This window comes from Otolemur garnettii, unplaced genomic scaffold, assembly GCF_000181295.1.
Source record: "Otolemur garnettii isolate 467f Iridium unplaced genomic scaffold, OtoGar3 scaffold00051, whole genome shotgun sequence".
NCBI classification, from domain to species: Eukaryota; Metazoa; Chordata; class Mammalia; order Primates; family Galagidae; genus Otolemur; species Otolemur garnettii.
This window is the reverse complement of record NW_003852446.1, coordinates 6,938,446-6,964,146: the sequence shown is the minus strand read 5'-3', so window position 1 is coordinate 6,964,146 and position 25,701 is coordinate 6,938,446. Positions and strand designations below refer to the sequence as shown.

The following is a 25,701-nucleotide window of genomic DNA, read 5'->3' as shown; positions in this document are numbered from 1 at the left end:
ATCTTTCTAAGAGTAGAATGTGAACGTTTTAAAACAACAACTGAGAAAATGACATGAAGGCTATGTTGACCAGTTTGATGGAAGTATTTCGGATTGCATGTGAAAACCCCACACTGTACCCCAGAAGTGCATTAATGTACATAGTTACCATTCAATAAAAAAAAATCATATTATATGATAAGGATAACATCCAGAAAATATAAAGAACTCCTACAACTCAACCACAATGAAACCAAATGACCCAATTCAAAAATGGGACTTGTATAGATTTTTCTCCAAAGAAGAATATAATTGGCCACTGAGCACATAAAATGATGCTCAACATTACTAATCATTAGGGAAATGCAAATCAAAACAATGAGATACCACCTCACACCTATTAGTTATTACCTATGGTCATTACCAAAAAATCCAGCAAAGAACCAGTACTGGGGAGAATGTGGAGAAACTGGAACCCTTGTGCACTGCTAGCAGAAATGTCAAATGGTGCGGACAACATGGAAAACAGTATGACAGTTCTTTAAAAAGTGAAACATACAATTGCCATAGTATCCAGCAATTCCACCTCTGGGGATATACATGATGAACTGAAAGAGAGACGTGAGCGGATATTTGTACACAAATGCTCATAGTGGCATTATTCACAAGAAGCAACATTTGGAAATGACCCAAATATCAATGGACGGATGAATGGACAAACCAAACATGGTATACGTACACAATGGAATATTATTCAGCCTTAAGAAGGAAGGAAGTGTTGGCAATATTATAATATGGCTGAACCTTGATGACATTATGCTAAGTAAAGTAAGCCTGACAGAAAAGGACAAGTATCGTATGATTCTGCTTATATGAGGTATCTGGAATAGTCAAATTCAGGACAGAAAGTAGACTGGTAATTACTAAGAGCGGGGTGGGGGGAGGATGAGGAGTTGTTTGTTGGGGACAGACTTTCAGTTTGGGATGATGAAAAAGTTCTGGAGACAGATGACAGTAATGGTTACACAACAGTGTGAATGTACTTTATGCCACTGATGTGGCAATGTGAATGTACTTAATGCCAATATGCATTTAAGATTGTTAAAAATGCTAAATTTTATGTTCTGCATATTTTGTCTCTGTCTCTCTCACTCAGTCACACACACATATGTGCATACACAGTCAGGTCTGGCCAAGAAAGCTGCTTAGGAAGAGAGGAAGCTGAAGTGCTCTAAGCAATGAACTGGCATATGTTTGGGGTTCTGGGAACAGTCTGGGAGGGAGGATGGAGGTGGTGAGTGGGGCAGAAGAGAAGGAAGGAGATAAGGCCAGGGCAGCAAAATAGCACGGTGGCCCCTGGGGAGGTTGAGCCGACAGTAATAAACAGGAATAGGCATTGGTTTTCACCTGGTACTGTACACTTTATTGCTTCTCTGTGCTTGTCCCACCCAAATCTTCCATAAAACTTTTAGTCCATCACAGGTTGTATGAGAAATCGGAGGTGGGGGGGAGAATAAAGGCATAGGCACTGTGTTCTTCGGGTGGGTGGGGGTAGAGTAGGAACTACCCCAAGAAGCAAAACATGAGGGAGATGGAGGTGTCAGCAGAAGCAGGAACTGGAACAAGTAGTTAACAGGAGAGGTGGAAGCCCTTCAATTTTCCTCAGAGTTATTGAGTTAATATTGGGCTCTCCTGCTGTCTATGGGATGGGAGCTGGCACCATTTTTACTGAAATATTAAAGGAAGCTGGAGGGTTTGGGGCCAGCCAGGTGGCTGAGAGAGGCCTGGGTTATGTTCTTTGACCCTTGGGATGCTGGTGAGTGGTTCTGCTCAGATGGACAGGCTTTGGAAACACTGCTCTGGCCTCAAGTCCTCATATTTTGGTGGCCATGTACTCTTTGTAGCATGACAGGGCAGGGCAGATCTGGCTGCAGTAGTGGGAAATGTCTCCTGCTTGGAGTTCAAACTGAGACTTCCTGAGTGATAACATTAAACATTGCTCAGAAAATAGTCACTTTTTATCTGCTACCATATACTTTGTTGCTTCTCTGAGCAGTTATTGTTTAATGACTGTTTCTTTCCCATACTTGATTAGGCAACTTTAAACAGGCACTTTCAAAGAGTCTTTCTTAAGAAATAAAACTATGAAAGAATGGCACAAGATTTTGAAGCTGTTAATATTATGTATATCTTTAAGAGGATTATAAGCACTTGGGAACAAATTATCCTGTAATCGCTCCCATGTTGGCAAGACATTGTGTAGAATTTTTCCCTATTAAGTCACCAACCAGCATCGTTAGAAAGGGGTTCTGGAAATAGCAGAAGTAATTGGCACACAGCTGACATGTTGGTCATGCGTCAGACACAAGGACAGTTCATGAAAGTGTATAATATCTCTATAGAAGAACGTTTTTGTTTGTTTGTTTGTTTTAATTTTGGGAGTCCCAGGCTCTGCAACTCCTTAAAGAGGCGTAGGTGGTTGGAGACATTTACTAACACTTCAAGGCTGTCTCATGATTACACTTGTAGTTGTGCTCAGAGGATATGTCTGAGCCACTTCCCTTTGTAATGATTTGGTTTGTACTACGCAGCCACTTGAAAGACGGATTAAGAGATGCTACTGATGATATTGGAACACTGTTTTATCTTTCTAAAGAAGTTCCGACCATCAAGTCATGGGCTTGGTTCCCCGTACACATCTGGGAGTGGAAGACAGCTGGCTCCCTGGGGTCAGATACTGAGAGCCAAGCCACTTCATTGTGGGCTGATTTGCGGGAACGGGTGCAGGGCAACACTGGCTGAGAGATAGTACGTACTGCCGCTTGCTGAGAAACCATCAGCCGGGTCTGAGGTTTGGACTTTAACAACAGTCACTTGGGAGCCGGCATTGGATTTTTCCACTTAGCTTATTATCTAATGAAGTAGAAGCTTCAAAGACCTCTGAAAGGGACCACGAAGGCTTAATTTTCTTAAGAATCCACAAGATGCACTGGAGCACTGATATGATATGGGATCCATTAAAGCTTTAGTTCTTCAAGGGCAGGGCCTCTGGCTGATTTGCTCATCATGGTACTCTCAGTGCCCAGCACATGTCTGGAACACAACTGGCATATTTTGTGAATGAATGAATTGAATTCTACATAAGTGGCTCTTGAACTTTAGAGCAGTGCTTCACGAACCTTAATGTGCATGAGAATCCCCTTGTTGCGCTTGATAAAGAACAGACGGCTGGGCCCTGGACCCAGGGTTCCTGGATGTACGATTCAGGCTCAGAATTTGCATTTTGCATAAGTTCAGGCAATGCTGATGCTGCTGGGCAGTTGACCACCCTGACTATACTGCTTTGGAGCGAGAAAACACCTTAGGGAGCTTGTTAAAAAGACTGCCACCTCCTGCTCCTGCCATGCTGGAGATCCTGATCCAGTTGGTCTGGGCTGAGGCCCAGGAACTTGCCCTTTGATAAGCTCCATGGATTCAGATGCTGGTGGTCCCCAGACACTGTCAGAAATACACCACAGGGAACTGCCAAATGGTTCATGTCCCTCTTATTAAGAATGTTATTAAAGTCACCGATTGCCCTTTTGGAAATCAAGTCAGGTACAAAGCTCAGTGGCAGCCAGGCTCTGGCAAGCCACATGCACAAACACACATGAAAGTAGGGCCTTCAAATGTGAACAACTAGATGTGAGGCCATCCCATGTAGGAAGGAGAGAGAAATACTAGAAGAAAGCAGCTGAGCAGGGCTTCAAGCCATGTGAGATATGGATGGCAGCTAAGGGTGGGTGGGAGTAGTGGGCAGCAGCCAGCGTGGGGATGGGGGAGATGACAATAAAGAATACAAGCCCATGCAGCAGAGACTTTAGGTAAAGCTCACATTTAGATGGTAGCTGCAGATAGGACTTAAGGGATCACACACACACACTCACAAGTTGTGGCGAGGACCCTGGAGTTCAATTCATCCTCCACAACAGCCCTGAAAGACCAGAGAGGTGAAGGTTGAGATGCCCAGTCTTGGTGTTAGGCTGTCCCAACTTCCGGGCTTAGTTGTGCCAGTGGGCACCCTTATATATCTACACATTATATCTATTCTGTTTTGTGCATGTCTGTAAGCAGATGACAGATGGCCCTTTGTGGATGTGGTATGTGCCATTCCCCTGGAAACCATCAGCTTGTGTTAACTTAGGTGGTGTTCCCCAAGGCAGGGGTTCCTCCTGAGATGAGGATTCCTGTGAAAGGGATTTGGTAGGAAGAATTCCCAGAAGGGATAAGGACAAAGTGGCAATGTGAGACCAGGAAAGAAAGGGGTTGAAAGAGTATGTGACACCAAGCAGGCTCTCATAGAATAAGACAGGTTCGGCTCAGTCCCACAGGGGAGCTCTGGAAATGGCATGGATCATACCTGGAAATGGAACTGGGGGATACCTGCCACCACTCCACCTATCAGTCCTTGTTTAAAGGTGGCCCCTGGGAAGTGTAAATTTGCAGGCACTTTTGCTTCTTTTCACATACACAGGGAAAGTGGATTCCAGCAGCACAAAGGTGTCTGCCTACAGAGGGATTCAGCTGCCGGGTGCTGGGAGCAAAAGCTCCTGGGATCGGAGGGCCCCCAATGGTAAAGGCACAGAAGGGATATGGCGAGGCTCCAACAAGGTTTGATAAACCGTGTTCTCTTCCCTAAGCCTCAGGAAACTCTTCTTATGGCTGATCACATTTTATTTCTTCTACTCGTATGTTTTCTCTCAAGGTTCTAAATTGGTTTATTTATCTCATGGCAAAATTTCTCTTTGTAACGTCTGCTTATTGGTCCCAGGTATGCCCTCTGTGGGGATGGCGCTGGCTCCGCTTACCCTTCAGAAAATTGAAAATATGTAGTAGCAATCATTACACCCCCAAGAGTTCTTTTCTCTTACCCTAAAATCTCTGACTTTTTTACCTGCTCCCTGTATGAGAAAGAGTGTTCCCAGACCTCCTCTCCGCTGGCTGGCCATTTTGGGCATTTCCCAGTTTGCTCCAAAGCCTCTGAAAATGGGCATACAGATGGAAAGTGGGGGATACCAGTAGCTTCTGATTTGAATATTCAATTTAGTGTTCGTTACCAAGTCATCATCTCATTCATGTTTTAGTGACCTACTGTTAATATTGGCGGGGAGGGGGTAAAGAAAGGCAAAAAATCCCACTATATACATACATATATATATATTTTTTTTCTTTTTGCAGTTTTTGGCCGGGGATAGGTTTGAACCCACCACCTCTGGTATATGGGGCTGGCGCCCTACTCCTTTCAGCCACAGGTGCCACCCACCCACAATATATTTTAAAGTCATGTAATAAGGAGCAGTGGCCACTAATTTTTTTCCCCTCTGGGCCTCTGACTTCTGACCTTTGGGAGCTAGTGGACTTCCTTTCCTTTTTGAAAAACATTGACAAGTTACTACTGAGAATAGTGAATCTAGGATGTAGCAAAAATTATTAATAATCCTTTGTGACAGCGGTTCTCAAACTTTCACATGCATCAGAATCATCGGTAAGGCTTATTACAGTAGGTCTCTGGGCCCCACTTCCAGAGTTTCTGATTCAGCAGGTTTGAGATGGGGCTGAGAATTTATATTTCTTAGGAAGTTTCCAGGTGATGCCACAGGAGAACTACTGACAACTACTCCTGACTGCTTGGGCTCTGGCATCACAAGATTTTAGAGAGTTTTACTCAAGAAAGGAAGAAGGAAAAACTTACATCTGTTGTATATATTGTATGCCAGGAGCAATCATATATATACATATATAGTAGAATCTCCATAGCTGACCACCTCTCTACACTGACCACCTCCTTATGTTGACCTAATTTTCATAGACTGGACATGCACCACATATACTTATCAGTACAGCAGGCCTAGTTTTTTATGTTGACCACCTCTGTATATTGACCAATGTGTTACAGTCCCTTGGGTGCTCAATGTACAGAGGCTCTACTATATGTGATTATTATTATGTATATATGTACACACATTATTTTGATAGGGGTTAAGAATGTACAGTCAGTATCTGCCTTTTAAAAATAATAAAACTATACAGAATTTAAGTCACTTTTTTTAAGGTCAGGTGGGGCAGATCTGGAATTGGAGCCCAGGTCTGTCTGACTGCAAAGCCCAATACTTCCCCATTCATCATACTGATCTTCAACTGTCAGCTGGGCCACAATGTCAAAATCACTCATAATTACAACACACACACACACACACACAATCTGCCCCTTGAAATCCTTGTGCTTCAATTGCATGTGATGAAGATAAAATACATTTTATATACACAAAAAATTGTCCAGAAGAAGATACAGATACTATGGGACTTTTTCTACTGTGCATCTGTTATTGTCTGTGATCATGTTTTCACAATAAACTTAGTTAATGTGTCAATTTCTAATAATAGGCTCTCCATGGAGGTTGCCAGAAACCATGTGTTGGAAGGAAACATTTGGATTGAAAGGAGCCAGTAATGATAGATGAGAAAGAGCTAACCTGCCAAAAAACTGTATCCTAAATATTGAACAGGCGAATTTTAGTCTTGTGGTTTTGAGAAAAGGTTTCCAATATTATCATTATCCATAGTCTTTTTCTTCCTCAGAAGTATAGTACAATGGATGAACCTTGAAAACAGTATACAATATTATATGATAAATTATATGAAAATGTTGAGAATCTATCAAGATAGAAAGTAGATTAGTGGTTGCTTAGGAATTGGGGTGCTAGTGGTATAGGGAAGTGACAACTAAAGGGTACTATGTTTTTTGTGAAGTGATGAAAAATTCTAAAATTGGACTGCAGTGATGGTTGTACGAGTCAGTGAATATACTAAGAACCACTGAACTGTTTACTTTAAATGAATTAATTATATGTTATCTGCATTATATCTTAATACATTTGTAAAAAAAATTTAAGTTATACATGTAAGCTCATAGTTTTGAATTTTCAAAGACACATACCAATTATTTTAGAGGTGAGAACTCTGGAATTCAGATTTGGCTAGGTAGAGCCTATTTGGGGAAAATGGGGTATTATGGCTGACCAGCATTGCAGCTTTGATGTAGGAAGTGAGGTGGATGCTTAGAGGACTTTAGTTCTAGGTATTGTCACAGGATGTGCAGAGTATGGAAGGGATCAGTGACAGCAGTTCACAGTTCTGATCAGGGGTGGGGTCCAGGGCAAACTGCAGGGTCTCAACAGACATGCTGTGTGAGTAGCTGGGCCTCCAGCATTAGCCCAGCCATACAAACTGGGCCATAGAGGGGATACTGGGGCAAGAGGCCTGAGGCCACCTGGGGCACTGGGCCCTGTATCCAGATGGGAGGAGTAGCAGTATGTGTGACGGGATGCTGACAGTCATGTGAGTTGGACAAGGGCTTATGTGCAGGCCCCAGGGGTTGGATGAAATAGTTAGGCTTTCTCAGAAGATTCTAGTCCACCTGGACTCCCCACCTGGGGCCCACTTATAGTCACCAGCTTGCTTACTAGAGAAGTAAGCTTGTGGTCTTACCAGGGTGTGTCTTAAATCTCAGCTGCATGAAGGAAAGACGGAGAACAGAAAGAAGGGGGTAATTGTCACAGTCAAGTTCCTTTTAATGACTTTTCACACCCTCCCTCTATCTGTTTAACTCAATATTACTCACGCCAAAGACTGTGATAGGGGCTCAGATACAAATACCAAGAAACAGTCCTTGCCCTTATGGAGTTTATAGTTTAGAGGGAGAAGGCAACTCATAAGCAGATCATTCTCAACACACTGACCACATCCTATAAGATCTGCCCCAACACTCTTAGCTCAGTTTGGGTCACGAGAAAGGCATACTTCCTCCAGGGAACCCAACTGCTATGGTCTAAATGTATATGTTTTTCCAAAAATTCCTATGTTGAAACCTAATCTCCAATATGACAGTATTAAGAAGTATGGCTTTTGGGAGGTGATTAGTGCCCTTCTAAAAGAGGCCTGAGGGAGCTTATTATTCTGTCACCTCTTCTGCCATGTGAAGACACAGTCAGAGGGTACTATCTATGAAGCAGAGAGCCCTCACTAGACACCAAACCTGCTGGCACCTTCATCTTGGACTTTCCAGCCTCTAGAACTGCAAACAATAAATTCCTAATGTTTATAAATTACCCAGTCTAAACTATTTTGTTATAGCAGACTGAATATATACCAACTTAAGACATACTTCTATAACAATTTAAAAAAGTATACATAGAAATCTTATTTAGCATACTTAATATTGTCTAGAAATGAAAATACTGGTATTTTCCATAAATATTACTCAAAGGGCAATGATTTTCTTAGACAGATTGACAGTTACATTTTCTAAGCAAGGCCTTATAGAGACATCTAACGTAAAAATGCCTTCGGTTAACATAGTTGATCAAATCCTCAAGGGCAAAATATGTTAAGGTAGCATGCTGGGTCAGGAATTAACACATACTTGTTATATAAAACTGGATTTTTGATGTTGAATTTAAAGTCTTTCACAGCATTTTTAATTCCTAAGTATGACATTTTGGATTCAACCTGAATATGTGGTGATAGACAGATCTGATGGGATGTGATCCAATTTCTGGGTAAAAATATGCTGTTTAAAAAATCATACTTAAATAGCTTTAAGTCGAAAAGGTGATACATGTACTTTATCAGCCTGAATATTTGATTTAAATGAACGGTGTTGCACCATTTTATTTTTATCATACGTGAGGTCACATAATATAGTGGGGAGGGAGCCCTGGATTCTGGTACAGACTCTGTAATTCAATACCCAAGTCATCTAGACAAACCGTACTCTCTCTGGGGCTCATTTGCCACATTTGTTTAAAAAGAAAAAATAAGAGGTTCCAGAGAAGAGGGAAAAAGGTTTGACTAAATGATCTAAAAAAATCCCTTCTAGCAAAATTCTATTAGGTTGAGCAAAGGCCATTTAAATTCAAAATGTAGATCTGTGCAAAGTGAACCAAACTGGTATTTTTACTTTTGAACCAAGAATTTTACTGTTTAAAAAAAATCCCCACACAAAAAAACAGCACCCCCTCTGAACCCATCTGTAGCTCTGACATTAGGAATTCAAATTGGAGTATTTTTACCCTCTGGAGTTTAAGTAAGCCCAAGCAAGCCCCTGCTTGTACTTTATGATTTGGCTAATTTAAGTCCTAATGCAGTTCCATCTTTGACAGCAAAATCATTTTACTAATATTTTTATGCATTTAAAGAATTACTTCTAATTAGTGACCTTCTAAGTACTGACGGCATACCAGGCAGGAAATGACAGAATTTTTTCCTTCCTTGGACTTTCTTCCCCCCATGAAATGCAACCCCACTGTCACAAATACTATGTACAAGTTATTTCAGATGCTCTCAAAGGGCACACCTGAAACAGACTGCCAGAGGGGTTGCATTAGAAAATAGAAAAATCAATTCCAGATGAAAGCAAAACAGACAGAAGTCTCCAAATTGGCAAAGGAAAAAAACAGCTATTCTTATTTAAGAGCAGAATGGAGAGATGGAGGGATGCTTTCCCAATGTCTCAAGATTGGGATGGTTTTAGTCATTGTTTCTGAGCTGGGTGTTTCTTACAAATGTCACTTTATGAGGAGGGGCTCTATGAAACTCCAGTTGTATGGAGCTTTGCAGCCTTCCCGTCCATTGAGGCTGCAGCAGCCAGTGATTAGATCAGTGTGGAAAGTCAGGGAGAGAAATTGGAATGAATTATTTTCTTAAAAGAAGTGGTCATTCAATGGGAGAAAATCCGAGTCACCCACAATTTCCTTGTCCCAGTTGCAAAAGGATGGGTCAGGCAGGATCCAAGAATAGGAAGGGAGAGAATTCAGCTGGGGTCTGAAGCTGGTATGGGAGCAAATTCCCGAATATAGAATGTGAAACAAACCAGTCCAGGAGACGCAGGCAGCCTTAGGAAGGGCGTTGAGTAGGCCCAGCATCTTGCAAGGGTGAGTCCAGGTGAGGGACGTGTTACCTAGTGTCGCTGGCGGCGAGCCTGACGTTCGCCCGGGAGTGGTTCCCACCAGTGGCTCCTTAGCGCGCAGCGGCCTACTGGGTGTCAGCGCGCAAAGTCGCTGCTTAATCCCCGCTCCCGCTGGATTAATTAGGGCCTCCTCAAAGCAGAAAGTTGAGCCAGGGCTTCTTTCCCAGACACAGGGGCACCAGGAGGTCGACACTCCTCTGGCCCAGGAGACGCCCCTCTCCAAACATCACCGGCTGAAGGTGGTGCTACTCCAGTAAGCGGCCCCCACGCCCTCAGCCGGGCTCTAGGGACCTTCTGGTGACTAGCGGCCAGTCGGGTCACCGGAGTCAAGTCCCTGGCTCGGGCCGCTTCTCCCGCGCCTGGGCCCTGGGTTTGCGGCCAGCAGTCTGGGCGCAGGGCGGGGCGCGCCCGAGGCCGAGGCGACGCGCTATTCCTGTCGCTGTGAGCTACCGGCATGTTATGTGCTGCGCCCAATCACGCCTCGGACCTGCCGCTCTGACCCCCGCCCTCCCCTCCCTAATCCCCCAGGCTTTGATTTGATCCTCCGTGCGGAACAAGCTCACCCCCCTTCCCACCCGCCCCGTTACCAGTTGTCCCCAGCCCTCGTGGGTGCCAGCAGAACCCGTCCTCCTCGTCCACCCCTGGGAGGTCGGAGCCTTCGCCCCGCACTCCTGGGACGCCCCGAGTCGGGGCCGCAACTGCGCCGTCGGAGACCCACCACCCCCGGAATTCACTGGCAGCTTGGTCCTTCCAGGTGATGGTGCGCGGCCACCGGCGCCCCTGGTGTGCAGGTGTGGGCTCTCCGAATTGGGCTGGGGAGGGGGCTTTGGGCCCAGCGCTGGCAGCCTTAGCAGCCGTGGAAACCAAGCCCCACGCTCCCCGGACGACTCTAAACTCCGCGCCCTTCACTACTAGGGGCTTCAAGAAACAGTCCCCAGACCGGATTTGCTCTAAGAGGGGCACCAGACTATCTGTGGATCTAGATGAAGGAGCCCTGGATTTTAAGCTGAGCAGGCAAAAAGGGCCCCCTGTTAAGGGCTGTGCGGCCCACACAGGGGTCCGTGGAGTGCGGTGCCCCGGGATGCCTCCGGCTCCGCCTGCGTCCCTCCCTGGGCAGAATGAGTTACTTCCTGTCTTACTGCAAGGCTCATGGCGGCGCGCTACTCACCGGCTACCAGGCCCTTCGCGCGGAGGGCTTCCTGTGTGATGTGACACTGGAGGCCGAGGGCAGCGAATTCCCTGCACACAGGTCGCTCCTCGCGTGCTCCAGCGACTACTTCAGGGCCCTGTTCAAGAGCCACACTCGGGAATCCCGGGAGCATGTAATCCACTTGCACGTGCCGTCGGCGGCAGGCTTGCAGCGCCTGCTGGACTTCATCTACACCGCCTGGCTGTCGCTCTCCATGGACACCTTAGAGGACACACTGGAAGCTGCTAGCTACCTGCAAGTCACCGAGGCCCTGGGGCTGTGCGGGCGCTACCTCGAGCGCCAGCTGGCTCCAGAGAACTGCTGCTTCGTCGCTAATGTGGCAGCGCGCTTCGGCCTGACTCACACCTTGGATGCGGCTGAGCGCTGCATCGTGCGCCACTTGCGGGAGCTGCTGGCGCGGGGCGCGGGCCAGGCAGGACTGCTGGAGCTCAACCCTGCGTCCCTGAAGGCCGTGCTAGGGGCGCCCGACGTGGCACGTGTGCCTGAGGCCTGGCTGCTGGGCCTGGCCCTGGCTTGGCTGAGACAGGAGCCCGCGGCAGAGCGCCGGGCTCACTGCGCAGCGCTGCTTGAGCGCGTGCGCTTCGGCCTGGTGCCTGCCGACGTGCTGCGGCGAGTGTACTCAGGCTCGGGCCTCGTGCTGCCCGCCCGGGTGAAGGGCCTCATCATCCAGGCCCTGAACTACCACACGGCGCCCTCCCGTCAGCCGCTCATGCAGGGTGAGCAGACCAGCGTCCGGAGCCCCCAGACCCGCATCTTGTTGGTTGGGGGACGCAGGGCGCGGGAGGCGGTGACTGAGGAAGTTGTGGTCCCAAGGGCGCCAGCTAGGGGCCGGGTTGCCGCCGTGGAGCCCGAGGAAGAGGAAGAGGAAGAGGTAGAAGAGGAGGAGGAAGAGGAGGAATGGGAGCTCACCCATAACGTTGTGGCCTTCGACGTGTATAATCACTGCTGGCGCAGCCTTACCCAGCTGCCCACACCGCTGCTGGGGCACAGCGTGTGCACCGTGGGCAACTTCCTGTTTGTCCTGGGCGGGGAGTGCCCTTCCGGTAGTGCCTCCGTTCCCGCCGACGCCCCGCTGGCGGTCACACCCCGGGTACACCGCTACGACCCGCGCTTCCACGTTTGGACGGAGGTGCCCGCCATGCGGGAAGCGCGGGCTCACTTCTGGTGCGGCGCTGTGGGCGAGAGGCTCGTGGCTGTCGGGGGCCTTGGGGCGGGCGGCGAGGCTCTGGCCTCGGTGGAGGCGTACGACCTGCGCTGGGACCGCTGGACGGCGGCCGGAGCGCTGCCACGGGCTTTGCACGGCCACGCGGGGGCTGTCGGGGACCGTGGTGTCTTGTACATATCTGGGGGCAAGGCGGGGAGAGGTGAGGGCGGCGCGAGCAGCCTCCGGGACTTGTATGCCTTGGGCCCTGGGGAGCAGGTGTGGAGCAAGAAGGCGCCCATGGGCACGGCCCGCTTTGGGCACCACATGGCAGTGCTGCGCGGTGCCGTGTTCGCTTTTCTGGGGAGATACGAGCCCTTCTCCGAGATTGAGCGCTATGACCCTGGCGCGGACCAGTGGACTCGGTTGCGGCCGCTACCCTACGACCGTTTCTCCTATGGGTTGGCCGTGGTGGAGGAGACTGTGCTTCTGCTGGGCGGCCTTAAGTGGCGAGACTCGCGCCAGGTACCTACCCGCAACGTGGTGGGCTATGACCTCGACCTGGATCGCTGGGAGGACATTGGCTGCGCGCTGCCCTGGGCCTGGAGCGGCCTGCAGTGCGCAGTGCTGCAGCTGGCCGAGGGTGGGGATGAGGAAAGGGAGAGAGAGCCCACAGTTGCTCTAGATTTAGTGCTGAACTGAATGGGTTAGTACAAACCTCCCCGGCAACAGAGGAGAAAGTAACGCTTGATCAGTCTTACAGAGCAACATATGGGCTTTTCCTGAGATACGGTAACTCTGGGAGCACAGTGGCTTCTGGAGGTTAAGGAGGCAAACAAGGCCTTGGCCAAAGAGGAATATTTCCCTTTGAGCCGCGAATGAGTGACGGGAGGAGTCAAATAGAAGGATGCATGAATCAGCTTCAGTGAGCTTTTTTTTTTTTCTCTTAGTGTTTCCCTAGGTGCAAAAGTGATTATTTTGTGCCAAAAAAGGCTAAAAAATGCACCACAAAAGGTTATGTACACCCCCCCCAAAATTGTTGGTTATAAAGGCTGTAATAAAGTCCTAGAAGATGGCATTATCTTAATAAATAGTGGAGGGGAAGTGCCTTGGTTACATAGCATGAAATCATTGAAATGAGAACGGTGATGTTCTGATCCAGAGCCACGGGTTATGGTTCTGATCTGATGATTTGATATAAATATGGAACTGAGAGGAAAAAAATCGCCAAGAAGCAGTTTTTTTTCCTAGAAAGTATCCTCAGTTAAATATTTGTTGCCAGTCCCCAGCCTTAGGCTGCCCTTGCCGTGGGTTTAGGCAGCTTACTGGTTTTAAGCTAGATTTCAGTAACCCTTAGCTGTAATAAACCAGGTTCCTCCAGTTAAGTGGAATATCTAACCAAAGCAAACAAAACCCTATTTCTTTAATTTTTTTTTTTTTGGTGGTTTTTGGCCGGGGCTGGGTTTGAACGCGCCACCTCTGGCATATGGGGCCAGCCCCCTACTCCTTTGAGCCACAGGTGCCGCCCTCTTTCATCCTTTTAAATGTTCATTCTGCAGACATGCTGTAAGTTATATTTTTAAAAACTGATTTGTTTTCAGTCTGCTTCTTCAAATGAATCACAGAAAAAGGAAGGAGTAGTAAGTGAAGTTTTTAAGTTTGTGTCAGGTAAATGGAAAATGAGCTTGATTTTTCATGGTTTTAGAGAAGATACTTGGGTACTCTGAACAGAAACTGCTGCTTGTTTGTGCCACCCATGAGATGGCACTGGGGTAGGGGTTGTTAGCTGTGTGATTAAGTCACAAAGAAATGTGTAAGGACTTTGCATGAATAAAGTAGGTGCCTTATAAGTATTCATTAAGAGCTGAATTTATTTGACTTCAGTTTACAGTGCTGCCTCTCTCCTAGATTGGAAACGAATGCAATAAAATGTACAGATATTATATAGTGTTAAAAGGTCTCTTTCATGCTAGGCTAGCCACGAGTCTTGTAAAATTCATTAGTTTAATTTTTACCATTTAAAACAACAGAGCTGACTTTACAAAAGTAAAAGCTGCTTAGTAGCAACAGAGCTAGCTAGTCTTCCCATCAACTGCTTGCTGTTTATAGGCCACAATCTGGCCACCATATATGTGACACATCCATCAGGTACAGATATTTTTAAGTGAACATACACATTTGGTCTAGTAAACATCAATAAGTCTAAACACCTGTAACAAGCACACTTCATTTTAGGACAAGAGGTTTTTTTTTTTTTTGTTTGTTTCTTCTGTTTTTGTTTTTTTTTTTACATATACAAAATCTCACAAATTTACTGTGCGTCAATATCCATGCAGTAAGTAAATGTTTTTACAAATAGAGTTTTTTAAATGATAAAAATATTACACTGGACCCAAAATTCCATACAAACATTAATACATGATTTCTTATCCATTTTGACTAAATATAGGATTACTGAAAATGTGCTGTAGAAAGGCCACTCTCCTGTACAGTTGTGCAAAGTCTGCAAAACGATAGTGATTCAATGGTGTTTCAAAAGCAAAGAAATGATCCCCGCTGTGGAGTTTTTACTTTTTCCTCTACAGCAAAAATATTCACTGGCATATATCTGAACTCTTAAAGATGAAAGTACATTCACTGAGCTGTACAGGCAACAGTATAAAGCTGATTAGAAGTAGATTTTAGGATACAGAATAGTAAAGGAGGGTCCCTTCCTCCTCTTGAAAAAACAGCAAATTGTGACTTGTACGTTATGCAGCCAGACACTAAAAAGCAGCACAGTCATTTTCATGCTGTGATCACTTTCAAAAATAAGACGCTTATAAATTGAAATATATGAAGAGGACTTTTTCATAGACTTCATACACTCTATAAAACAATTCACGAAGCTAGGAAAAAGCCTCCAAATTGTTTCTCTCATGTAATTCAATGTGACATCTGAGTGACCATCACCCTCTTTCTTCTTAGGAAAGAAGTATGCTTTTATTTTTCAACCTTGTTTTCTGTATTTTAACACACATAAGCCCGTAACTAAACATACTGTACTTCCCTGCCTGAAATATAATTACATAAGTTTAATAAATGGACTAGGGAAAAAACTGGAAACTAGCTGGAGTTGATTCATTGCAGTTTAAACCTTGTTGTCTGTTAAGAGTTAGAGTTTAAAAACATGAGTTTGGGCTGAAATTATATATATAGCTGTTAGCTGCATTTCTGGGTGAGTTAAGTCTTTTAAAAAATCCATTCTCAAATTCTTCTGTACACAATCAGCATTTCATCGCTACAAAAATAAAGGAAGATTTAAACCAAGAAAATAAAGCAGCTCTATCTTCAATTTTGGTCTTAGTTACAAAAACATCTTACAAAGCTTTGCCCTGATACACCAGTAAGTGTTCTCATAGATTTGGAATAGTATTTCCATTAACCAGCTTTCACAAGTTAATAGACTATTAAGACTGAATATTAGATACCTGAACTTTTCTTATGTTGATGCTCTTCTATTTTGCTTAGCTCTTGTATGCGCATCTATGTTTCACAAAAATAAAACTACAGCATTAAACTTTGTGCAATGTTTAAGAAAATTCTTAGAACATTTTAATAAATATAAAAAAGGTTTAAATTCTTTCCCACCCACAAGGATGTCTGCACCTGAAAAAATGTGATTTACTTTTGAAGTCTTGTTTATATAAAATTAACTTAACGGGAGAAAAGATGACCTTGGATAGAAAACTGCCTTTTTGTGGTTTTACTGCTTGAAGACCACCTGTGTTTAGAATTGTTTGCAAAAGTTAATTTTAAGTCATTAAAGACAGTTGATTTTGCACATGGTAAACATAAGCTGAGCACTGACTGCATACAAAATATACAAATGCTCATTAAAGATAGTGGTATTCTGACCGTTATCTGGTTTGTTTTATATAGTTTGGTGACATTAAAGTATAGCTTGTCAATTGTCCCACACACTGATATAAAAACTACCTCATATACTTGTTCAGAGTGCCAGCAGGTGCTAGATGGCCTGAAGGCAGAATACACTTACACATGCGTTTCAATGTACGAATGAGTGTGTGTTAGAGAGGAAGTGATTACATCTACTTCAGAAGAAATACTCAGTGGGTCATTCGAGGTGGTATTTTGACAGATATCCAAGAAAAGGTCGAGGTACATCTGCTTCCATTGTTGGAATTCTTTAGATGTCAGGTCTGGATTGTCTAGGACTTTATCAATAATGGCTACTTCCCCTTCTCTGGCCTGAAAAGCAAAGGAATTCAGCAGTTAAGATGGGGACAATTTTTTATGTCAGTTTAAAATAAAAAGTTAATAAGCAACAAGTTAAGAAGCCCATTAAGGAACAGCTTTGCTCTACTCAGCTATTTAGACTCAAATCGTAGTATCCTTTTTTCTATAACTGACGTATGCCTTGTTTTGTCCGTTCTATGTGGTTTATTTTTTCTCTTGGCCTGTCCCAATGCCTGTCTCTGCCTATGGAAACCTTCCTCATTCTTTAGGATCCAGTTCAAAAGCCTCTCATTTCTTGATGCCTTCCTTAAACACTTGGAAAAAAAGGTTGGTTTTTCTCCCTCATTTAGGTCCCTAAACTATTCCATTACTGCCACTGAGTGAACTCAGCACATTCTATCTCCAGTCACTTTTGTATTTGTCCTCTCTGTCCTGTTTATGGTAAGGTCCTCATGCCTGAATGAGAGTAGCATGGCCATAATTCTTCCTCTGTGAAGAGCTCCTTTCCTGTAGCACTGGGGGCTTGTAATGGACAATGGCTCTCCCTTCTATGTTGGAGCATGGGTCTTAGCTGAAGACTATGCTTCATTTTGGTATAACCCACCAATGTACAACTATTTTCTGTGGAAGAAGAGAATCTTCTAGGTAGAAGGTGGGACAAAGGAAAAGGGGTTAAGACAGTCTGAGAAGCTCAGTCGTGCCTTTTATGGAGCCAAGGAAGGGTTAGGCATACATAGATGTTCTGCAGGAAGTGAGAAGGCTTGCTTCTGTGCCAGCCAGAGATTAGAGGGAAAGAAGCAAGCAAGGTGCTTAAGACGTTGTTCTGGTCCCTGAGGCTGAATAGAATATGGAAGAGAGCTAGGACTGAGGATGTTGTGAGTTGCCCATGGTGGGATCCAAGAACTGTGCTGGCTAAGGGGCCTATTAAAATTCCAGGAACAAGACACAGGCAGGGTTGCTTGATTAGGAATCCTTCCCTAATAAGAGATTTCATTCCCTATTAATTTTCCATGCTAAAAAGTATAGTTCATTGTACCAGTGAGGGATATTTCTTTACAGTGACTTTTTCCTTATCTTTCCTTGCCCCAGAGAGTTAAGTACAACATTGTGTGCCTGGTGATTCACCAGTGCTTATTGAACTGAACATCGGCAGTAGCTCATATTTTTCTTTGTCACTGGAATGAAATTCCTTGGGGGGATCTACAGAGCATAAGAGACAGGAGCAAGAGGGGTGGGGGAGAGAGAGGGAAGGGGGGTGGGGGGAGAGAGAGGAGGAAGAGGAGAGAGAGAGAGAGAAGAACATTTTTGAGATTTGTGAGACTGAGCGGCTTCAAAATTCCTGCCTGTGTTCTAAACCAGGAAGTTTAGAATTGCATGTGGAAAGGTGGGGAGGCTCTATAAGGTGGGAGAGTGAGGATAGCTTTGGAAGAAGGTTGGTCACTGAAATTATTCTTATGAATATTATAGCTCCCTCTAAAATTCTAGTTACTAAAAATCTGTTAAATTGTCCCATGGATTTGTAGTAGTGTTTGCATGAATACCAATGAAAAGCTAATTGACTCTGGAAACTTGGCTGCTTGCTACCTGAAATTTTTCCAAATCATTCATTTTCTAAATTTCAAAATTAAAAAAACCCCTCAGGATTATGCTATGGGTCCAAATTACTTCCCGAGGGAGCCTTTTGACCTTTTGTTTCCTGGAATTACCATGGCACTTACTCTGTGTGATAGTTCTTTTCTATTTTTGATGTTTTAAGGGTACAGGGCCTGTCAGATTGTTTGTGTGGCAAGCCCTCCTGAGACATACACTGTGAGGAAGGTTCACTTGTCTGCTTCGTTCTTTAACTTCCTGCCTCTCTGCTCCTGGTCCATATTACCTCCTCCCCAGTCTGGGGGTGGCATCATAGGAAGATTGAAGACAACATAAGCTCTTACAAAAATGTATAACAGGAAAGTAACATGTGGATTGGGAACTGATAAAACATAAACAGACCAATTATAAAGTTTCTACATGGAACGTGAATCACTGTGGCTTCACTCCAAATGCTCTGTAGTTCATTCAGGAAATAATCACAAAGTATCTTGAACTATTTCAGCACCCACTATTGCATTGTGCATGCATTCTGACTTCCTTTAATAACTCTAATAATTATACTACATGGTATACTTATGTTATGAAATCAAAAGACTGAGGGATAGTACCAACCGTGCATTTTTGGAAATCAATTTTTATCACATCCTGTTTTCTTCTAGAACTAAGTCACATAACATTTAATACTACTATGAGATGTTAATGAAAAGTTAAGATGATCTCCTCTTTGTCAATAGACTTATTGTAACATAGAGGTGGTTCAGCTTCAGGGTCTTCTTGTTTACCTATTCCTATTCTCCAGCCCCCCCCCCAATTTAATATTTCTTTTTTTTTTTTGGAGACAGAGTCTCACTAGGTAGAGTGCTGTGGCCTCACAGCTCACAGCAACCTCAAACTCTTTGGGCTTCAGTGATTCTCTTGCCTTAGTCTCCCAAGTAGCTTAACCTGTGTACCTGGTAATCTACTTTGAGTTCAAGAATGAATCTTTTCAAAGACATTTCTCTTTCCATTTCATATCTTACCTTTAAAGTGCTTTTGAGAATTCTCAGCCTGTGTAGTTTTTCGTTCATTACAGGATCATTACATCTCTTTATAAATGATAGCTTGTATTCCATCTTGGTTGAAATACGATGTTCTCCTAGTGGTGACAGACTAGCTTGCTCCAGTGCCCTGTATAAATCTTGTAATGAGTCTCCTAACTTTTCTTCTCTACTTTCACCTGCAATGTCCAGAGAAAGAAAGAGAGAGAGAGAGAGAGACATGAATCCATTGTAATAAACAGTTGATGCCCTAAAAATCTTCTAAAAAAATCAAATCTATCTGGGAAAACAGGATAATGAATGACTGTGAAAACACTATATTAAAACAAAAACCCAAATCCACAGCTGCTAGTTATATTGGGTAAGATTAGCAGCAGGCAGCTAATTGTTTTAGAATAATCAAATAATAGGATTCTTTGATTAACCAAATATTCTTTTGATAGCAAATCACTATATATATCTTAAGTCCATTATATTTAAAGGATTCAAATATAAAAGGTACACAATCTGGAAACCCTGTATATAATTTAATATTTTAAAACATTAATGAATATCCTTTATCATATACTCATAAGAATAGAAATGCTGGTTGCCTACTTTAGCAATACTGAATGAATTTTTACATTTTCCCAGACTCCGATGGAATGGCATTCATTGGAATATATTTGATTATAGAATTTTTCTGATTGTGCCACAGAAGATTATTAGGTTTCATGTGACTGCCACGATAATGCCTGGCACAATGTTAATATAGTGACTGATCATAAATTATCACGATAGTAATGTTTTAATTAAAATGAGATATGGAACTATGTTTTTATAGGGAGAAAGTCTGGCACATACTAAGAGAAGCTACTTAGCATTTGTAAGACCTGGGGAAAAATGTTCCAATTAAGTATATGTGAAAAAAATTTGGAGACTGGTTCAGTAAGGATCTTAGATCTAGCTGAACAAATAAAACTCCTGTCTTTTTTAAATTGCTTGAATATTGATGTAATATCTTTCTCAATAATGACAAAAATGAACTGTTATTTTTCTTGGAGTGGTAGATTAGAGTAGGGCTATATCATGTTTCTTTTAATACCTAGCTTAATACTTAAATATTAAGTAATTATTTCTGCCCCCAAAGTAAATAGGGAATGTTGTTCATTCCACCATGGTCCATGTGAATAATTTAGGCTTTCTGACATGGTTTCAAAAGATTCCCACATTGGCAATAATATTGGTTAACATTTAGATGTGCGAGGCAGTGGAGTAAATGCTTAACATTTATGATCTCATTTAATCCTCACAACAATACTAAAAGCAGATCTATTTGGTCTTCATTTTATAGCAGGGAAGCACCTTGTTCAAGGTGACACTTGGTAAATGGTGGAGCTAGACTTACAACTGGGCAATCTGGCTCCCAAATCCATGATTTTAGTAAGAATTCTATACTGCCGATTTTTTCAGTAATCATTTGAACTATGTATTTAACAGTAGATATTAATGAATGTGACACTCTCTTAAAATGCAGCATTCAAAAATATTTTTAAATGAGTGTAACTAAAACTGCCAAAAAAGCACCAAAACATACAGTACACCTTTACTTGAAGGGATCACCTTTAGGATTAAAAAGTAGCCTTATTTAAACTCCATATTCAACTTTTGGCTCTGCCACTGAAGTTAGTAACTAATGGTTGATATGATCATTGAATCTTTCCATTAGAAAATCCATTATCATTAGCCTATGCTATCACTAAGTCCTCTATAATGAATTTTAACTTCTAAACCATATAGATAAATTAGAACTATGATCTAAAAATACAAAAAATCCCTTTAAAGATCAGGTTTTTTATCTCTCTTGGCTCATCCTTAAAGGTTTTCAGTACCTAGAGGATACTGAGGGATGGAGAATGGAAGAGTATAAAGGGAGGAACTGCTTCGTGGGTTATGAGTAAGATGGAAGCAAGAGGGAATTTTAACTGAGAATGATTTGAAAGGAGGAAGGCACAAAATCATATGGGCATTTAGAGTTGTAAAAACAAGGATATGTTTGAATAGAATCATTCTATTTCATAAAATCATAGGCCAGGAATGGACCCTGAGGAATTATTTAGTACTTATCACATTTTTTTCCTTTAAGGCAAAACTGCATCTAAAGCCAGAATAATTTCACAGAGTAGAGGGTGGGATAGAAACAGGAGGCCTAAGAGGTATGCATTATACTAGTTATCAGGTGGCCTCATATATTATTACTTTTTTCAGTTCTAGAAAGAAGGTGAAGGAAAAAAGGAATTCTGATTATAGTTTTAGGATTGGGGGGGCAGAAGTATTTTTACATAGGAAATATTTATTTTAAGACAACTTTAAGGAGTATATATTTTGTTTTAAAAAGCATTTTGACCCAGTTTTTTCCCCAATTCTTAAAGTTTGTGGAATACTGGGGCAGATGATTGATTTTTATAACATTTCTTTAAGAAACATAAGTGAAGATTCAATATAAAAGTGACATACATAGCTATCAGACAATAAAAAGTGAAAGTTTTTTCCCCCTTCTTGCTTTTAAGGGGGAGAAAAGCATTCAATCAAAAGACAACATACTTCTACAAAGAATCTGGTTTGACAGCTATAAGAAGAATTGAGTATGGATTTATCTCTGGGTAGCACATTTGAACAAGCAATCACAATGAAACGGAACACAGAAACATTTCCAAGTATAGTAATGGTATCGTGTGGCTCCTAGTAGAGATAAACCCCCCACCCCCACTCCCTACACATCATACACATATGCAGCACTGCACAAGACACAGTAGTGGGATGAGTAAGGATGAGGGACTGAGATGCCAGGCTACCACAAAATACCACCAATTACTTAACATTCTAAGACTAGACAAAGAGTCCTTTTATTTTCAAAGAAGGAGGGTGAGGGGCAGAGTCACATTATAAATCTGATTCACTGTGCCCAACAGTCAAAACAACACAGAACTCAACATTCAAGACAAAAACAGACCTTTATTTTCTTTTATAATTTTCAATTTGTTTCCTTGATTTTTCTCAGATGAATACCAAATAAGTCAACTGGGGCTACTGTTGCAACTGAAAATATGAAAGCACCTTATATTTTCTTCTCTTTTTGCTCTCTTCTTCTTCATCTCCTTCTCTCTTCTCTTCAGGCTTCTCTCTTTTTTCAACCTTTGCTTTTTCTTCTTTTAGGAGAGGCTTGCTTTGGAAGAGGAGGCAAGCACTTGGTGAGGTCTGCTTCCTGATTGACTTTCTTTCAATGTGCCAGTTCAGCCACTGGCATACTGGCTGAAAACCAGCTCTTTTGCAATTTGAATGAATGTTTTCTGTAAGTTGGCAAAGTGTAGAGACCGCATTCAAGTCACAGGACATATACAGGAACCTTCTGTGATTCCTAATGAGGAAGTGTATCACTGCTATAATGAAACTTTAATCTGTATCTAATTTATTCAGGAAATCTGGGTCTAGGCAGAAATAATCCCCCCCTAAATTATATTTATACTTACAACATATAAACTGTTCTGTGTCAGATTATATACTTTTGCTAAAGAGCACGTTTCTTCTCCTATATAAAATTTCATTGACTGATACATTAGAAAATTACAATTAAGTTATTAATGAATTAACTTGTATTCTGTGCCAAGGCAGAGCCATTTCTGCCTATGTCATACTTGGCAGGGTGAAAGAAGATCCTCTTTATTGTCTCATTTATATTCTGTTCCACTATGAAATATTGGGACTCTAAGAATGTAGTGAGCATCATAACAGTTCATTGTTTCTTTCAGGTTGCATATGACCTCCAGGTAGTAAGTAATAAAGAAAAATTCAAGGACAGATTAGCTAATGAAAAATACTACTTTGTGGGAAACTCTGGCCATTTGCTTTTAGCAGATGATAATGCATTTCTTAAATACCAAAAAAACTTTTTGGTTTATGTATTTCCTTACATTCAGGCTCATTGGCTGCCCAACTTTTTTTGTGATTCTGTTTTATAGGACAGAAACTTATATACATGTATTACTCTATTAATAGATGTTATAAAACATACACAGAAAAGAGACTTAAAAGGATGAGATATAAAACTCAAGAAGAAATTCCAATGTTTTTTCTTCCTGTACCATTATGGACCCTTGTTTACTTCCTTCAGAGACTCAGACTGTGATTTTCCCCATGAGTGGAGTTTGCATTTCTCATTCTACCTGGCACGGTGCCGCATGCACCCAACATGTTCAGACAGAGTAAGATTTTCTTTATTTTACACACAATGTTCTCCAAAGAGGGTTTCCTATCTGGTGACTGCATAATTATTATGACAGGCTATTGTATAATTTTCTTTATTTTTTCCTTGGCAAAAATTAAGAATAATAAAAACTTAAGGACCTAAAATTTCACTCTAGTATCCTCCACATTTCCCCACCCCTGCAATGATAATGTTGAAGGAGAGTGAAAAATGAAAACAAAACAAATGAGTATTCCAATTGGCTCTTGGAGAACTAAACCAACAACGGATAATGAATTCTGGTACATATTTTGGAAGGGAACTGTGGTCTTTTAAAATTGGACAATGATATCCTCATAGAAACAGCTGTTCTTTCCATAACACAGCTGTGTAATGAGCACAAAAAGTTGGGAAAGATTAAATCATAAATGAGAGAGAAGGCTGGACATAGTTTATTAGTTACCAGTCGAATTTTAGAAGCATTTGTTTTTCTACAACTATAGAGTGCTTTAAGGTTTCCAGGCTAATGTCATCAAGTATGTGAAACACTATTCTTGTCACAAAGGGCAATTAACATTTGTATGGAGACCGCGGGAATATTTTCTATGAATACTAATTTAGTAGCACACCATTATGAACTTATTTATATGTAAGGTAACAAACTTTTAATGGATTTAATATCTTTGTAGGTTTTATGCTAAAGATGATTAAGTATTCAGAGGTTACACTGCAATTTGAATTGTTTTAAAATTAAATATTAGCTCTTCTAATTCATGCTTTTATTTTATATAAGCCAACCAACTATCCCTAGCATTATAAAATAAGGGCAGGAAAGAGGGCAGTTTGTTATATCAGAAAAAAAACATACGAGTTTAAAAGCTGCCTTTTAGTCCTCCCTCTGTAATCAGCTACTTGCTTCTTAATTAGAAGTAATTTATTTATTTTATTTTAGGCAAAATAATAGTACTCAAGCATTACTATTGAGCAGTAATTTCTCTGATGAAAAAATAAATTTTAGTGAGAAAAAATTGCCTTCTTTTAAAAGGACAGCTTGAATGGTTCCACCAATATTGGTTAAGTGTATTTTTAAAGAAGAACATGTAAAGCCCATCATTGTAAAAATGACAATGTGCTTCATCCAAATCAAGTATGGCCTGTACTTGTATCTGTTAATTCCTTCTTTAATACTTCCATAAAGATACAAAAGAGAGCTAAAGGTTTATTCAAATTACATATTTGGAAGTATGTAATTTCTGCCAAATTATGTGGTTTCATAATACATATGTATATAATACATACATATGGCCGTGGTTGAATTTTCAGAATACTATGGTAGTTTTTATGATAAATAGCTCAGATGGCAAAATTTTGGTGTCCTTAGCATTGTTTTATTGACTCAAAGAAGGGAAGGTTCTTTGAAGGACAATCACAAACATAAATGACAGGGTCTAGATTTACCCACAGAACTAAGAAAATTTAACCAGTAGAAACATGGCCGTGAAGATACCTGGCTCGTAGGCAGGAATTCACAAAGGGAACAGTTTAAAACCAAAGCTAAGAGCAGATTATATTTGAGAATTAATGTGGAGTCACCATATTCCTCAATGAGAAAAAAACTAAAATTCTTCAGATCATAAAATTTTACTATGACTTATATAGGGAGAATGATCCAAGACCCATAAATATTAAATGCCAAAAAATGCTTTTTAAGGGATTTCTACATACCAGAATCATCATTTTTATATATACTTTAAAAACACATTAAAATGGTTAGAGCACAGAGGCAGTTATAAGGCAGATCAATGGATTTTATTCACAACACAAATTCCATTTGTGAGAAAGAAGCATTGATTACTTCTCTTTAGAAAGAGATTTACTATCAAGCATACTTAGCAACTTATTTAGCTATCTAAAAAGATCTGATACCAATTGGTCATATTTTTATTTTTTAAGTAATTTATAATTTTACAGGTATTCACATTATGCAATACCACACACTGCGGTGACAGGAAGAAAAAAACATTTCAAAATACATTGTTAAATTATCTGTTCATTGCACAGTATGAAATATCCATTAATTAGCATTGAAATTATTACAGTGTATCTTATCCAACTAAAGGAAATATCACATCCACTACAGAAGAAAAATAAGCAATATTGAGCCATAGGGGACCTAGTTACACAGTCTTAAATAATATCTGAAGCTAGTTTGAAAGACATCCAGACAAAATACTTTTTCAAAAATGAAAACCACAGCCTATTGATTTGAAATAT

The 25,701-nt window shown here is 41.7% G+C and overlaps 2 protein-coding genes across 5 annotated transcripts in view; one reads left to right on the top strand and one right to left on the bottom strand.

Moving 5' to 3' along the window:
* The first annotated feature begins 11,103 nt into the window (after nucleotides 1-11,103).
* On the top strand, nucleotides 11,104-13,134 carry KLHL34 (kelch like family member 34). The gene has a single exon (XM_003791905.2). It carries the CDS (start codon nucleotides 11,104-11,106, stop codon nucleotides 13,036-13,038), a length of 1,935 nt encoding a protein of 644 aa, XP_003791953.1. The 3' UTR covers nucleotides 13,039-13,134.
* A 1,063-nt stretch (nucleotides 13,135-14,197) lies between these two features.
* The window catches only part of CNKSR2 (connector enhancer of kinase suppressor of Ras 2), a 296,118-nt gene continuing 284,614 nt past the window's right edge, over nucleotides 14,198-25,701 (bottom strand). For all 4 annotated transcript variants that reach the window (XM_003791903.3, XM_003791904.3, XM_023514337.1 and 1 more), the window contains 2 exons: nucleotides 19,188-19,384; nucleotides 14,198-16,587 (listed from right to left, as the gene is read on the bottom strand). In XM_003791903.3, coding sequence (XP_003791951.1) covers nucleotides 16,372-16,587; nucleotides 19,188-19,384 — 413 coding nt within the window. In that variant the 3' untranslated portion in view covers nucleotides 14,198-16,371. The remainder of the gene's footprint in view (nucleotides 16,588-19,187; nucleotides 19,385-25,701) is intronic.

What these genes read in the sequence shown, in the direction of transcription:
- KLHL34 (XM_003791905.2), top strand. Translation starts at nt 11,104, where the DNA reads ATGAGTTACTTCCTGTCTTACTGCAAGGCTCATGGCGGCGCGCTACTC.